We start from the raw sequence: 17385 nt of genomic DNA, 5'->3' as shown, positions 1-17385 counted from the left end.
CAATGCTGATCATAGTGTAGGATCTTATGCAGACTTCATTTACCTCAAAAAAGAAGAACAGACAAAACGCCCTTCTCATAGTGCAAAAATTCTGGTAAATAATATATATCCAACAATACACACTTAAAATATGTACTCAGTATCGCGTGAGTTCCTCAAAATTCTCCCCACGCACAAATTGATGTTATAACGTCCTCAAACCTCAGACAAGATTTTTAAATGATCCACATAGTGTAAAAAAAAAAAGTTTTATTTTTATAATCGGTAATTGTTTCCTAGAAGGGCGCCCATTGCGGGCATCGCATGTACATCGCATGCCATTATAATGGCATGCGATGCGACCGATGCGATGGCCACGATTTTACATAGAAATGCATGGTAAAATGTAAATCGCAGCGGTCGCATCGCATGCGGCCAAAAAATCGCATGCGATGCGACTGACGCGATTACCGATTTTACATAGGGAACAATGTTAAATGGCCCAATTGCCCCGATTTCACATAGGGAACAATGTTAAATGGCCCACAGAACCCAAATAGCCACCCTGAAGTGTGAAATGGCCCCCCCAATTGTTAACACCACCCCACCATCAACCCGAAGCGTGGCGAGCGGCGGCGGTACGCGTCCTCCGACCTTTTTATACCCCCACTATCCACGTCGGTGTGGAGTTGAGAATAGAAAGTGTGGCGAGCGTAGCGAGCCACCGAGCCCCGCGAGGGGACGCGGAATACGAGCCCGAAGTGTGGCGAGCGCAGCGAGCCCTGCGTGGGGACGCGGAATACATGTTAAGTAATCCGTGTGCGCTCGCCACGCTTCGGGAGCATGTTGCGCGTCCCTTCGCGGGGCTCGCTACGCTCGCCACGCTTCGGGCTCGCCACACTTTCTATTCTCAACTCCAAGCCGACGTGGATAGTGGGGGTATGAAAAGATCGGAGGACGCGTACCGCCACCGCTCGCCACGCTTTGGGTTGACGTTGATCGTAGGGTGGCGTTAACAATTGGGGGGCCATTTCACACTTCAGGGTGGGTATTTGGGGTCTGTGGGCCATTTAACATTGTTCCCTATATGAAATCGGGTCAATTGGGCCATTTAACCACACTATTTAAAATCAACTCCACACCGACGTGGATAGTGGGGGTATGAAAAGGTCGGAGGACGCGTACCGCTGCGCTCGCCACACTTCGGGTTGGTGTTGATAGTGGGGTGGTGTTAACAATGGGGGGCCATTTAACATTGTAATTACCCATCAGGGTGGGTGTACAATCAAAAATCTGGTCTGGGGGGGCATTTAACATAGGAATCAGGCATCTGGGTGCCAGTATAATTAAAAATCGGGTCCAATCGCGTCGCATCGCATGAGATATGATTGCATGCGATACGATTTTTTGCCCTGCGATGAAAAAATCGGGCGCCCAGATAATACACAAGTACCGTAATATCCCTTATAAAAATGTACACAGTAATAGTGCACCTTATTCACATATCTGTTCTCTGTCACTCCAGCAACTCACTCCCCATGTCCCTCCAGCAGCTTCCCCTCCTCTCTGTGTCCCTCCAGCCCCTTCTCACCTTGTCTTCAGCATGCACAGAGCCTGCTTCTCTTAGTGGCTCTTCTGTAGAAGTGGTGGCTGCATTACATGCCAGAAAAGAAAGCTGCTGGGACAGCCTTTCCTGATGGAATTACTGTACAGGGCTATGGTGAAGGTGGAACTAGTTTCACCTACCATTACAGGAGGTGGAGCTTAGTTCCCCCCCCCCCCCCACACACACACACACACTTTAACATACAGCCTCTCTACTTTCTAAAATGTATTTTTTACTTTTTTAAAATACTTGCTAATTCCAATAAAGATCACAGACAGAACAATATATTTACTTACCATTATACTGTAGCCATAACAATCAGCTGCCAAGCCACACAGGAGGACAGAAACACACAGCAAGGCTTGAGAATTCCACATCTAGAGGACAACAAAATAATGTTATATTGAATCTTTATATAAATGACCAATGGCAGACACCCTGGTCCACCACTGGTGAGGGCAAATAGGCACATGCCCCCCTGTCATTTCTTTAAAAAAAATTGCCCTCTGCCCTCTCCTATCTCTAGGCTGCTGCCAGGGCTCGGTGTCATGACCTAGTGACTGCCCCGACACAAGTAACAAATGAGAGAAGGTGCTGACAATGGGTCTCACTGTCACCTGGGCAATTCTCCACCGTCCCGCTGCTGCCTGGCACTCACTCCATTAGTCTGGCTGCTGTCCGGTGCTCCCTCCTCCACCCCCAGTGCTGAGCAGTGATTCCTCCACGGGACCCTCTGCCGCTTGGCACTCCCTCTGTACCCGTTGTTGCCCGGTGCTTCCTCCACTGTCTTCCTCTGCTGCAGCTCGGCGCTGATGACTGGAGGTCCTAATGCTGCATTAGGTAACTTTAAGGGGGGGGATATGGGGGGTTCATTACAACATGTTGATACATGTGCTCTGAGTGGGGGGAGATATTTAACCCTATATATATAACCCTCTCATTCTATCATTCTTCCTTCTGCTTTCCTCTCCTTCTCTCTCCAATCTCTCTCATTCTTCTTCTAGCTCTCTCCACTCTCCTTCACTGTTTTTCTCCGCTCTCCTTCTGGTGTCCTAGAGAAGATACATAGAGGCTCTTGGAGTTGAGGGAAAGGTATATGTGTATATGTGAGAAATATATGGACTGCCGAGCCGTTTGCTCCAGAGGGGGCAGGCAGGGCTGGACATCAGGCCGGATCAGGGAAGGGCCCAGTATTTTATGGGCTATTTCACACGCTCCGGCACCTGCTGGGCAGCGAAACCTAGCACGGCCAAGAAGCCATGCCGCAATGAGAAGTTTACAATGGAGGGGATGGCCACAGCCTGGCAGCCGTCCCTTCCAGTGGTGGGATCCAGCTGCAACCGGGCGGCCGGACCGTGGCCGTCCATTGTGAATGGACACAATCGTGTCCATTACTAACTACTGTGTGCGGCACGGCTTTTGGCTGTGTGGGGTTTTCGCCGCCCGGCAGGAGCCGGAGCGTGTGAAAGAGCCTTATGGGTTCCATCATGAAAAACGATGGGAATTCCAATGGGAACGTGGGCAGGACGATGCCTGCAGGGGCGGGCGGCTAAGGACAGAGGACGTCAGCGCCTGCCCCCTCTTCGGCAGACATCAAAGGAAATAAAAGTCAGTTTAGACTGACTTTTATTTCCGAAAGGGAGAGAAATCATTCGATGGTTGGCGACCATCAAATGATTATCTCCCCTTTGGCTGCATATGAGAGAACGACCGCTGCTTATCAAGCCTTACAGAATCACTCCCATAGATTGTAAGCTCCATTGGGGCAGGGACTGATGTGAATGTTTAAATATTATCACAAGGCGCTGCGGATTATGTGTGCGCTATATATGAAACTGGTATTAAATAATAAATAAACAAAACCATTTTGCAGCAATTGAAAATGCCAATTAATATTCTAGGGTCCTAGGGTATACTTTTACTTGCACATATATGAGTACTCTGAGTTAGGGAAAATATAACTTTTATTGATTCTAATAAAAAAATTATATATGCACATTTTTATATTTTTACAATATAAAGTTACAGGCATAAATATACGAGACATAACAGAATAGAGGGATTTAGAAGCATCCAGTTGGATAACTGTGCTGATTGAGACCTCAAAAAGAATTTTAAAATAATAGAAAAACTCCACTAATTGCTTAATTGCTTATAGAGCTAGGACCCAAAAATATCCAATCAAATAATTAGAACAATTAGAATGATAATCATATAATTGATACCTTCATTGCTATATTTGCTATATTGCTGGAGTGCCCCAGTTGAGTCGCGGTGGGGGCGCCCCGGTGCGGGGGGGGGGGGGGCGGTGGTGGTACCTGTGTAAAAAACTTGCGGCGCCGGCGTCCCTGCAGTGCTGGAGCGGGCAGGGGTGTCCGTGCCACGGGGGTACCTGCGGCGCTGTCATTGTGTATAAAGCTGGCGGCGGCCGGCGGGGTCCCTGCAGTGAATAGAAAATAACTAGCGCTTCCCGCGCCGCTGCACGCATAGCGCTAGTTATTTTCTATTCACTCCAGGGACCCCGCCGGCCGCCGCCAGCTTTATACACAATGACAGTGCCGCAGGTTCCCCCGCGGCACGGACACCCCGGCCCGCTCCAGCACTGCAGGGACGCCGGCGCCGCAAGTTTTTTACACAGTTCGCTAACCCTCCATGCTGGGGGGTGAGGGGCGAACTGCCGCCCTCCAGGTGCCAGCGCCCTAGGCAAATGCCTAGAGCTGCCTAGTGGTGGCGCCGGCCCTGTGTGTGGCATCTACCTCTGCTTTGATTATATTAAGTATTTGTTCTTGATAGAACTTTACAACTGTTACTATGAAGGATGTTACAAAAATCGTACTATTTGAATAGGAATGAGTCAAACCTCCACTGCTCCATTTTTGCTGTTTCTGCTATATGATGTACGGATTTACGAGTCAAATAGCCTGCTGCTTAATTAGAATGTAAGTATTACTGTCAACAGATTGCTACTTAGTGGAGATAATTTGATTTATTGAAGTACAATTACATTATCAATAAACTGTTAAGGAAGGATACGCTACGTCTCTGCCTTCAAGCATTTATATTGAAAAAATTATAGCAATTAAGGTATCAATTATATGATTATCGCTCTAATTGTTCCAATTATTTGATTGGATTTTTGGGGGTCCTAGCTCCATAAGCAATTAAGCAATTAGTGGAGTTTTTCTATTATTTTTAAATTCTTCTTGAGGTCTGAATCAGCACAGTTGTCCAACTGGATGCTTCTAAACCCCTCTATTCTGTTATGTCTTGTCTACTTATGAATGTATTTTTATACTGTAAAAATATAAATATGCGTATATATAATTTTTAATGAGAATCAATAAAAGTGATATTTTACCTAACTCAGAGTACTCACATATGTAGAAGTGATACTCTGCCATCAATTCCGCTAATAATGCACTTGTAGAAGTGATTTTGGCTGGCGTGTTTGCAGAAGCATGTTGTACGGATCAGTCAGATCTGTGCATGCTTCTGTGTTTAAAAGTTAAAGAAAGACTTAAAAATGAAAACGAAAAACAGCGTTGGGTACCATTTGAAGCATAACCTGCCCCGGGCTCTATATGCCGATGCGGGTTCTACAAATATGTGAGGTCCCCTTGTATTAAACCAGCACCGGCTCTTTGACTGGTCTCGGTTCCTAAAATACAAGAGGAAAAACATAGGGGCGCTGTCTTTTTGAAACAAGCAGCTCCACTAGTCAGTAAAATAATGCCACAGTCAGGGGTAAAGTTTACACCAGTCCGTTGTGCCCCCTCCAGGGCACACTGCAGCCCATGGCTATCATCAGGGCAGTAGAGAGCCTGGTTGGGCCCAGGTACTTATCATAGGCATGGCCTATTCATGAGAGGCATGGCCATGCACCCTTAGTATTATATACAGACAGAGCTGGCGCTACCCACTCAGCAGAGCCTGCAAAGCAGGGAGGCGGCATGATGGATAGGTGCTCACCCTGCTCTGTGACTCTGCCACTGTCTGCTGTACCTGCCAGCAGCTACTGCCCCAGTCAAACTATGACAGGAAGTGGCTACAGCAGCTTGAGCCCTGAAGTGCGGCTGAGCGGCTCTCACACTGTGCTGCTGCTATCATATCTGCTGCTGCTGACCAGAGGAAGCCCAGGCACTGACCACAAACAGGGCTGGAGCTAGGACCCAACAGCTGCTCATCTGGGAGATCTGCAACAAGAAGTTACAGAGCAATCAGACATTGTTGTCTCCGAAGCTCCTATCAGAGTTGAGAATTGGAAAACTAGCTGAGAGAGAGAGGTGAGCAGCCATGTCAGTGACATGTGCAAGCATGCTGCAGTTACTGTACCTGGTTTAACCCCTTCCCGACATTTGACGTATATATACGTCATGGCCGGGATGTACTTCCCGACACATGACGTATATATACGTCATGACTTCAAAGTGCCACTGCGTCTCGAGACGCAGTGACAGAGGGACGATGTCTGCTGTCCCTGACAGCAGACATGTCGCTGCACGCCCCCCCGTCGGCGATCGCTGTGATTGGCTGTTCAATGTGAACAGCCATTCGCAGCGTTTTCCTGTGTTACCGGCGAATCAGACGCTCGGTAACACAGGTGTCAATCACCGCAGGGTGTGAGGGGGCATGAGGGGGTCATCGGTGACGACGACACCTCACCCCACCTGCCCCCAAGGCTGTGATTGGTCCGTCGGACCGACGGACCAATCACAGCCAAGGCGCGCCATTTAAACTAACGGTGACTGCGCTGCAGACGCCATTCCGGTCTGGAATTGCGTGCAGAGCGGTCACCGGCCACTCTCTCGTGATATACATACCTGAACCTTGCCTGATACTTACCTGATCACCGCTGATCACCGCTGGTAGCGTGCTGCCAGCAGTTGGATGCTTCCTGGATCTTGTGACTTCCTGTGTCCTGCTGCTGCAGTGTCATAGAGTCACAGATTGTGAGAGATAGTGACAGAGAGTGATAGAGAGTGATAGAGAGTGCTATATTTTGTGTCTGCTGCACCCCTTTTGTGCTGATCAGTATATCTGTGCTGATCAGCAACTTTTTTTTTTTTTTTTTTATATATATACCTGTCAGTTGCACCAAAGGTTGTGCTGCCTGTGCAACTGACTGCTGCCCCCCCTTTTGTGCTGATCAGTTTAAATTAATTAACTGATCAGCAACTTTTTGGGGGTCCAGGTTTTTTTTTTTTATATATACCCTGTCAGGTTGCACCCACAGTTGTCTGCCTGCTGCCCCTCACTGCTAATCAGTGTCGCATCACTGCATCACTGATCTGCAGTTTTTTTTTGGGGGGGGGGATTGCAGTGGGGTTTTGTTTTTACACCCACGTTGCTTTTGTGGGTGCTTTTGTGGGTGTCCTGTGGCCGCTGATCAGTGACATACATCACTGAACAACATTTTTGGCACAGGGTTGATATTTTTTTTCTGCAGTTTTTTTAAATTGTTTTTTTTTTTGGAGAGTGCTGTGGTATTTTTTTTTTTAATTGTTTTTACACCTGTTGCCTTTGAGCGCTGTTCAGTGACGGACGTTACTGACCAACATCTGTGCTCAATTTTTGGCGCAGGACCTTTTTTTTTTTTTTTTTAACCCCTTCAATTTTTGATTTTTTTATTGGGATCAAATTCCTGTATAAAGTATTTTTTTTTCTGCACTACATACACACTACACACTACATACCCCCCGTGTTGAAATAAAGTATGTACCCCCCCAACACTATACACGTGTTGAAACATTACACTTACAGAAACACAAAAATAAAAATGGCATCCCAAATGTCATCCCAAATGTCATCCCAGTCATCCAGAAGAATGTATTCAGCGGAGGAGGCATATGCCATGCTTGCCTCTGACTCTGACACAGCCAGTGATGCAAGCGGGGAATTTGAAGGATTCGTCTTAAGCTCCTCTTCCTCCTCTAGTGATGAGGGACCCCCTCAAAGACGCCCCCGTAGAGCAGCTGAGACCCCCCCCCCAAATGATTGATCCCGTATGGACCCCACCACCAGACAATTTTGAGCCCCAGGTTCCTGAGTTTTTGGCCATCCCAGGAATCCAATTTGATTCAACAGGTCTCAGAGAAATTGACTTTTTCAAATTATTTTTCTCTGATGATTTTATAAATTTAATGGTGGACCAAAGTAATTTATATGCCCAGCAGTTTATTGCTCAAAACCCCACGTCATCATTTGCTAGGTGGACCCCTGTAGATGCAGTAGAGATGATGACGTTTTGGGGTCTGGTGTTACATATGGGCATAGTAAAAAAGCCAGAAATTAGACAATATTGGAGTACAGATGTTCTGTACAGCACCCCACTTTACCGTATGGCCATGACTCGGACTCGTTTTGAGATAATCCTTAAATTTTTACATTACACCGATAATGCACAGTGCCCACCCAGAGATGATCCCACCTTTGACCGGCTATTCAAAGTCAGGCCGGTCATTGATCATTTCAGTGCCAAATTTGCAGAGATGTACATCCCTGAAAAATGTATTTGTATCGACGAGTCCCTTATACATTTTAAAGGAAGGGTTAAATTCCGCCAGTACCTTCCCAGTAAGAGGGCAAGGTATGGCATAAAAATGTATAAACTGTGTGAAAGCACCTCAGGGTACACCCACAGGTTTAGGGTATATGAAGGGAAGGATTCAAGAATTGAACCGCCAGAATGCCCCCCCTCCCTCGTAGGTGTTAGTGGAAAAATTGTCTGGGATTTAGTGCACCCCTTCCTGGATAAAGGTTATCACCTCTATGTGGATAACTTTTACACTAGCATCCCCCTGTTTAAGGCCCTTGGTTCAAGAGGTACAGCAGCTTGCGGTACTGTGCGCAAGAACCAAAGAGGCCTCCCAAAATCGCACGTTGCCCAATTACTGAGAAGGGGTGAAAGCAGGGGAATATGCACCGAAAATATGTTGTTGGTCAAATATAAGGACAAGAGGGATGTCCTTATACTGACAACAATTCATGGAGACAGTACCACCTCCATCCCTGTACGAGGTACCAGTGCCCACACCTCAAAACCTAATTGTATCCTAGATTACAATAAGTACATGGGCGGAGTGGATCTTTCAGATCAGGTACTGAAGCCGTACAGTCCCCTGCGGAAAACAAAAATCTGGTACAAGAAGCTGGCCGTGTATATTATCCAGATGGCACTGTATAACGCTTACGTGCTATTCCATTCTACCAGCCAGAGGGGGACATTTATGCACTTTCAAGAGGAAGTCATAAAGGGCCTAATATTTGGGAACCAGCAGGCAGAGGGCCCCAGTACTTCTAGTACTGGCCCCCGTATTGTACCAGGGCAGCATTTTCCTAACGAAATCCCCTCCACTGCAAGAAAGGGCAGGACACAAAAAGGTGCAAAGTTTGCTATAAAAAGGGAATAAGAAAGGATACTATTTTCCACTGTGAAACTTGCCCCGACAAACCCGGCCTATGTATAAAGGAGTGTTTTAAAATATACCACACATCTATGGATTATTAGGTTCATCATTTCACCGTGCTTCAGGGGTCTTGCTAATGCCACATAGCACCCACCATTCATTCCACCAGAATCTGAGCTGCAAAATCCAAAAATCACTCCTTCCCTTCTGAGTCCTGCCATGCACCCAACTGGTATTTTTTGGTCACATATGAGGCATTGCCATACTCGGGAGAAATTGGGGCACAGATTTTGGGGTGCTTTGTCTCCTTCATTCCTTGTGAAAATTAAAAATTTTGAGCCAGAACTGCATTTTTGTGTAAAAAATGTAATTTTTCATTTGCACAGCCCAGTTGTATCAAAATTGGTGAAACCCCTGGGGGTTTGAAATGTACACTATACCCCTAGATGAATTCCCTGAGGGGTGTAGTTTGCAAAATGGGGTCACTTGTGGGGGGGTTCCACTGTATTGGTGCTTTGGGGGTCTTGCTAATGCGACATAGCACCCACCAACATTCCACCAGAATCTGTGCTGCAAAATCCAAATATCACTCCTTTCCTTCTGAGTCCTGCCATTTTTTGGTCACACATGAGGCATTGCCGTACTCGGGAGAAATTGGGGCACAGATTTTGGGGTGCTTTGTCTCCTTCATTCCTTGTGAAAATGAAAAATTTTGAGCCAGAACTGCATTTTTGTGTAAAAAATTTAATTTTTCATTTTCACTGCCCAGTTGTACCACAATTGGTGAAACCCCTGGGGGTTTGAAATGTACACTATACCCCTAGATGAATTCCCTGAGGGGTGTAGTTTGCAAAATGGGGTCACTTGTGGGGGGGTTCCACTGTATTGGTGCTTTGGGGGTCTTGCTAATGCGACATAGCACCCACCAAAATTCCACCAGAATCTGAGCTGCAAAATCCAAAAATCACTCCTTCCCTTCTGAGTCCTGCCATGCACCCAACTGGTATTTTTTGGTCACATGTGAGGCATTGCCATACTCGGGAGAAATTGGGGCACAGATTTTGGGGTGCTTTGTCTCCTTCATTCCTTGTGAAAATGAAAAATTTTGAGCCAGAACTGCATTTTTGTGTAAAAAATGTAATTTTTCATTTGCACAGCCCAGTTGTATCAAAATTGGTGAAACCCCTGGGGGTTTGAAATGTACACTATACCCCTAGATGAATTCCCTGAGGGGTGTAGTTTGCAAAATGGGGTCACTTGTGGGGGGGTTCCACTGTATTGGTGCTTCGGGGGTCTTGCTAATGCAACATAGCGCCCACCAACATTCCACCAGAATCTGAGCTGCAAAATCCAAAAATCACTCCTTCCCTTTTGAGTCCTGCCATGCACCCAAATGGTATTTTTTGGTCACATGTGAGGCATTGCCGTACTCGGGAGAAATTGGGGCACAGATTTTGGGGTGCTTTGTCTCCTTCATTCCTTGTGAAAATGAAAAATTTTGAGCCAGAACTGCATTTTTGTGTAAAAAATGTAATTTTTCATTTGCACAGCCCAGTTGTATCAAAATTGGTGAAACCCCTGGGGGTTTGAAATGTACACTATACCCCTAGATGAATTCCCTGAGGGGTGTAGTTTGCAAAATGGGGTCACTTGTGGGGGGGTTCCACTGTATTGGTGCTTCGGGGGTCTTGCTAATGCGACATAGCACCTACCAACATTCCACCAGAATCTGAGCTGCAAAATCCAAAAATCACTCCTTCCCTTCTGAGTCCTGCCATGCACCCAACTGGTATTTTTTGGTCACATGTGAGGCATTGCCGTACTCGGGAGAAATTGGGGCACAGATTTTGGGGTGCTTTGTCTCCTTCATTCCTTGTGAAAATGACAAATTTGGAGCCAGAACTGCATTTTTGTGTAAAAAATGTAATTTTTCATTTGCACAGCCCAGTTGTATCAAAATTGGTGAAACCCCTGGGGGTTTGAAATGTACACTATACCCCTAGATGAATTCCCTGAGGGGTGTAGTTTGCAAAATGGGGTCACTTGTGGGGGGGTTCCACTGTATTGGCGCTTCGGGGGTCTTGCTAATGCGACATAGCACCCACCAACATTCCACCAGAATCTGAGCTGCAAAATCCAAAAATCACTCCTTCCCTTCTGAGTCCTGCCATGCACCCAAATGGTATTTTTTGGTCACATGTGAGGCATTGCCGTACTCGGGAGAAATTGGGGCACAGATTTTGGGGTGCTTTGTCTCCTTCATTCCTTGTGAAAATGACAAATTTGGAGCCAGAACTGCATTTTTGTGTAAAAAATGTAATTTTTCATTTGCACAGCCCAGTTGTATCAAAATTGGTGAAACCCCTGGGGGTTTGAAATGTACACTATACCCCTAGATGAATTCCCTGAGGGGTGTAGTTTGCAAAATGGGGTCACTTGTGGGGGGTTCCACTGTATTGGTGCTTCGGGGGTCTTGCTAATGCGACATAGCACCCACCAACATTCCACCAGAATCTGAGCTGCAAAATCCAAAAATCACTCCTTCCCTTCTGAGTCCTGCCATGCACCCAAATGGTATTTTTTGGTCACATGTGAGGCATTGCCGTACTCGGAAGAAATTGGGGCACAGATTTTGGGGTGCTTTGTCTCCTTCATTCCTTGTGAAAATGACAAATTTGAAACCAGAACTGCATTTTTGTGTAAAAAATGTAATTTTTCATTTGCACAGCCCAGTTGTATCAAAATTGGTGAAACCCCTGGGGGTTTGAAATGTACACTATACCCCTAGATGAATTCCCTGAGGGGTGTAGTTTGCAAAATGGGGTCACTTGTGGGGGGTTCCACTGTATTGGTGCTTCGGGGGTCTTGCTAATGCGACATAGCACCCACCAACATTCCACCAGAATCTGAGCTGCAAAATCCAAAAATCACTCCTTCCCTTCTGAGTCCTGCCATGCACCCAAATGGTATTTTTTGGTCACATGTGAGGCATTGCCGTACTCGGAAGAAATTGGGGCACAGATTTTGGGGTGCTTTGTCTCCTTCATTCCTTGTGAAAATGACAAATTTGGAGCCAGAACTGCATTTTTGTGTAAAAAATGTAATTTTTCATTTGCACAGCCCAGTTGTATCAAAATTGGTGAAACCCCTGGGGGTTTGAAATGTACACTATACCCCTAGATGAATTCCCTGAGGGGTGTAGTTTGCAAAATGGGGTCACTTGTGGGGGGGTTCCTAACGTTTAGCATCTTATGGTGCCTAGAAACCTACATGGTGCCTAAAAAATAATCTCATAAAAAGGAGGCTCCAAAATCAAGTAGGTGCTCCTTCTATTATGAAGCCTGTGGTTTGGTCAACGTGCACACTAGGGCCACATATAGGATATTTATGAAAACAAAAGAATTGGGGGAATCAATTTTTAGTCACATTTCTCTAGTAAAATCTACTGTGTTCCTTAGAAAAATGTATTAAAATTGCAAATCTGCAAAAAAAATGAAATTTTGAAATTTCACCTACACTTTGTTTTAATTCCTGTGAAACACCTAAAGGGTTAACAAACTTCCAAAATGCTGTTTTGAATACTGTGAGGGGTGCAGTTTTTGAAATGGCATCATTTATGGGGGCGTCTCACATACAAGTCCCTCAAAGTCACATCAGAACTGAACTGGTCCCTAAAAAAATCAGTGTTTGAAATTTTCTTGAAAATTTGCGAATTTTCTATTCATATTTTAAGCCTCCAAGTGTCCAAAAAATTAAAAGGATGTTGAAATAATGATGGAAACATAAAGTAGACATATGGTCTATGTTAGTTATTAACTATTTTGAGTGGTATGATTATTTGTCTCACAAGCAGAAAATTTAACATTTTGAAAATTGCTAAATTTTCCATTTTTTTACGACATTTTGGTATTTTTCACAAAAAAACACAGACTGTATCGACCCAAATTTACCACTAACTTGAAGTACAATGTGTCACGAGAAAACAGTCTCAAAATCACTGGGATAAGTAAAAGCAAAAAAAAGTTATCCCCACTTAAGTGATACCTGTCAGATTTGAAAAAAAGGGCTCTGTCAGGAAGGCAAAAACAGGCTGTGGCGGGAAGGGGTTAAAACTACTAATATCCTACCTCAGCCTGACCCTGAGAGTCCCACATGTGGCTAGGAGTCCACAGTGGAAAGTAAGTTTCTTGCAGTGAAAAAAGGGCCTATATTTTATTTGTAATACTTAATGAGCCTTTTACAATTCAGCTTATAATACTGGGGATAAGGAAATTACAGAATTTATTGACATATACTAATTAATGTTAACTATACGCATTAATTTTGGTGTTTTTACAGTAAAGCCCCATACACATTAGGCGATATTGTGGACAATATCGCTCAGAAAGGGGCTTCTGAGCGATACTGTTCACAATATCGTCTAGTGCATGGGTCCTCAAACTGCGGCCCTCCAGATGTTGTGAAACTAACAATCCCAGCATGCCTTGCCACAGTTTTGCTATAAGGGAGTGTTAAAACTGTGGCAAGGCATGCTGGGATTTGTAGTTTCACAACATCTGAAGGGTCGCAGTTTGAGGACCCATGGTCTACTGTGTACACTTAATATCATTAGCGGTGCGCGCTCCCACACATCATTAACGACCCTCTCAGGGGCAAACGCAGGATTTTCAGAAGGGGGTTTCCAGAGGGGCGGAGCAAAGCACGGAGATGTACACTTGGCTGGGTCAGTTAAAGTATTATAGATAGACCAAATGTATGTAAATAATAATAATAAAAAATATATATATACATACAGGGGCGTCAACAGCAGTGTAGACCCCTGGGCATAGCAATGCATTAGGGCCCCTACCGATCCTCCAGCGGTAGGGTTGGGGGAAGCTTTGATGTCCCGTGGGTGGTAGGGGGTATAATATAAACCGCTCAGCATGTAGGGCCTGGATCAGTAATTTCCACTAATTACCCCTTTACTGCACAGATGGTGGGAGAAGGGGGCATTGGGCTGAATGAATGGGCCCTGATACATAACTTCCAGGGTGGAAGAGGATGTCTAATATGCAGAGGATGGGTTTATAGTGGAGTGGGCTTGTTATTCATAATTTTCTGGTGGGAGTACAGCTTGCTTGACTGCAGATATCTCCAGTTCCCGGAAATAGATTTCTTAGATTTTAATGGAATTAACAGCTAGAGAATCCCACATACTGTACCAAATAGTATCGGGGACTAGGGGATTAGAGTTCAGGTGGCAGAGAAATCTGCCAATGAGAATATAAAACTACATACCAGGTGTGTGGAGCTGGAGCAGTAACCAGCTGCTGGAAGGCTGATATCTCTGGTTCTGGGAACAAGCTACTAGTGTCCATCAAATGGGAAGAGTCCCAGCTTTTGTCATATACCCTCAGAAAAACTCTAAATTAGACAGAACCTGAAATATCTGTATGAGAAGAGCAATTAACAGGCTTGGATGGGGACCACTGCTTTGAAGTCCGATATCTCCGGTTCCCAATGGCCGATTTCTAAAATTCTTGTACCCATGGAAAGAGGGGACCCTCAGCTTTCAGCTTAGAGTCCTTAGACTCCTGGGGGGGTTTCTGGGTACTCAGAAATCCCCCCTGCGTGCGCTACTGCCTCTCCCTTGTCCTGCATCTTCTGATGAGGGAGGGCCTTGTCAAAGATGGCCATGTGGCAGTATGGCCGGCACTTCCTCATTGTCACTCACTTACCCTCTGGCATTGGCATGCTGGCACATGCCCTACACTAGCCCACTAGCCTACACATATATACACACATGCCCCCCCCTGTCATTTCTGACATGTAGCTAAGGACCGGGGATTTCCAACGAGCCTGGCGCCGCCTCACAAGCACCCTGGGAAAAAGAGATACCGCCAGGCAAATCTGTAATGTTTTCCCCATGGGACCCATTAATTCCGACCCCCACACAGTTCTGATGGCTGCCAGTTGCCACCCCCCGGCATAACAGAAGCTTGTGATTGATCTTATTCAAACCAAAATTGCTGGGCCTTCAATTTTATATCAGGCTAGTCCATATGGGTCAATTGGTTCTGGAGATATTGCGGGTAAACCAATTTTTTTCTGAAATGTCATTTCATAGCTGTTTATGTTCTTTGAGGGCAGATTTCTCTGGAACCAAACGGCCCAGTTTATCAGGACCAAGATCATTCAAAGCCCACTCAAAAGTCCTTCAATATGACACTGGTCTCATGTAAATGGTTCAGTTGGTTCCAAAGATATAGCTGGTTAAATTATATAGCCAATTAAAGGGGGCTGGAGGGAGGGGGAGGGGGTTTCTCTCCCCTCACTCCACAAAATGCAGGGACTAGGCTGGTGTAAAGGGGACCAACACGGGAATGTCTCTGCATGATCCTGGGACCATATTCCTGGGTAAGTCCCTGGATTTTCTGGTGTGAAAGGGGTATTATTTCAAATAGTCAAGCCCTGCAGTGCTCTGAATACAGTTGGGCAGCCTCCCGCTCTCTGCCTGGCTGTCAATGGCTGTCACTTCTGCCCGGCGGCTGTCCCCTAGTTACCGTGAGCATGTATTCATGTAATCCCACATGGCAACAAGCATGGAACCCTTGGCAATGAGCATGTAGGTAAGCAGAACTTATGTAGCATAATTTTTAATAGGCATTATGGTTTTTGGCATCATACGTACAGTATTGGACAGTATGATGTGTGGCTTAACATGTAATGGGCATTATGATGTAAATTTTTAATGTGCGCCTTTGGCGAGCAATGTCCCTGCTTATAAAGCATATTGTGAATTTTGGCACAATCCATGTGGCATTATGTGAATTTTGCCTCAATCCATGTGGCATTTTGTGAATTTTGGCTCATTCCATTTGGCATCATGTGTAAGGGGCAAGTACAGATGGGTCAGGTCCCATCTTTGCAGGGGATGGCGCTGGCGTCGCCAGCCGCCATCCCCCGCCAGCGCCATGGCGATGGTGAGAAGGGGACGCGCGCGCACGAGCGGCGCGCGCGTCCCCTTCCGACGGCGCTTCCATCCGTTCCCCCGGGTCCCCGCCGGCTTGCCGGCGGTAACCCGGGGTCCCCGCCGCCTGCCCGCACCCCCCCTAACCCCCCCTAACCCTGTCCGTCACCCTGAGGCGGAGACGGACAGGGTTTCCGTCGCGCTAGCGACGGAGACTGAGAAGCGCGTGCGCGTGAGACGCACGTGCGTCTCAGTCTCCTCGCTGGCGAGGCTGCTGGCGGGTCGCCAGCGTGTACGTTCTGGCGACCCGCCAGCAAGGATGAACAACATAACATACTGTATAATGGGTTATAGTATTTTGTTGCATAATGTGAAGAAGTTGTATATGGTATGATGCACTACACTCAAGGACATTTTGAGTGGCCATACCTCTTTTCCAAAGTGCACCTTCGGCGTGCACACAACAACATTCTTCAGGCCAAGGTTGGCCTGTGTATTTTAAACGCCAGGGCCTATTTTTAATCCCATTCCCACCCTCTCTCTGCTCTCCTCTCTCTCACCGCTCTCTTAGCATGTACACTGGCACCACTAACAACCCGCCTCCCAAACCCTCTCCTATCATGTGCCTCCTCTGCCATTTTCTCCTGGATCAGCCCCTGTGTACAGGGCCGCCAATAGAAATCCTGGGTCCCGGTACAACAACTTCCTGGGGCCCTCACGAATGGAGCTCCTCTGTGGACCTTTTGTTATGCCACTGCTTCCAAGGTGGATACAGGGACAAAAATTTACACCATAATGCCTATTACACATGTCACACACCCATTACATATTATACCACATGCCATAATGCTCATTACACATTATGACACACACCATACACATTATGCCATACACTGTAATAACTGTTACATATTTTGCTACATGCCATAATGTCCATTACACATTATTCTACACACTGTAATGCTCATTGCATATTAGGGGGTAAACATGCTCGTTGCCATTGATTTACATGCTCTGCCATGGGTTACATGTTTTGCCAGGGGTTAGCATGCTCATTGTCATGGAGATACAGTACATGCTCTGCCACGGGTTACATGCTGACTTCCAGAGTCGGATCTCAGCCCCAGCAGCATGCAGGGAGGCAGCAGACACAGAGCAACCAGCCACCACCTTGAAACACAGTGACCTGGACATGGGTGGGCAAACCAGGTCTGGGACTGCTGGGGTGGAGACAGTGCACTGGCACCTGCTGCTGGTGGCGGCTGGGATGGGAATGTGGGGAGTGGGGCAGGGCTGGATTCTGCATAGTGGGTGGTACTCCCGTGGGAGGTGGCCTCTCTCTGACCCAGTTTCTCCCAGCACCCAGGGACTACCTACTCTAAGTATCCTCCTTTTGCTGAGCCACGGTAAACTCTCAAGTCACGTGGCAGGCCCTGTGGAGA

At 46.4% G+C, this 17385-nt stretch overlaps 1 protein-coding gene across 2 annotated transcripts in view; it reads right to left on the bottom strand.

Moving 5' to 3' along the window:
* The window catches only part of LOC146042621 (galanin peptides-like), a 76126-nt gene that overhangs the window by 9065 nt on the left and 49676 nt on the right, over positions 1–17385 (bottom strand). For both annotated transcript variants that reach the window (XM_083162702.1, XM_083162703.1), the window contains exon 3: positions 1882–1962. In XM_083162702.1, coding sequence (XP_083018828.1) covers positions 1882–1962 — 81 coding nt within the window. The remainder of the gene's footprint in view (positions 1–1881; positions 1963–17385) is intronic.

Source organism: Crinia signifera, chromosome 19 (genome assembly GCF_055691185.1).
Source record: "Crinia signifera chromosome 19, ASM5569118v1, whole genome shotgun sequence".
Lineage (NCBI taxonomy): Eukaryota > Metazoa > Chordata > Amphibia > Anura > Myobatrachidae > Crinia > Crinia signifera.
Note: the sequence above shows the minus strand (reverse complement) of the source record. Positions and strands in the feature narration are given on the sequence as shown.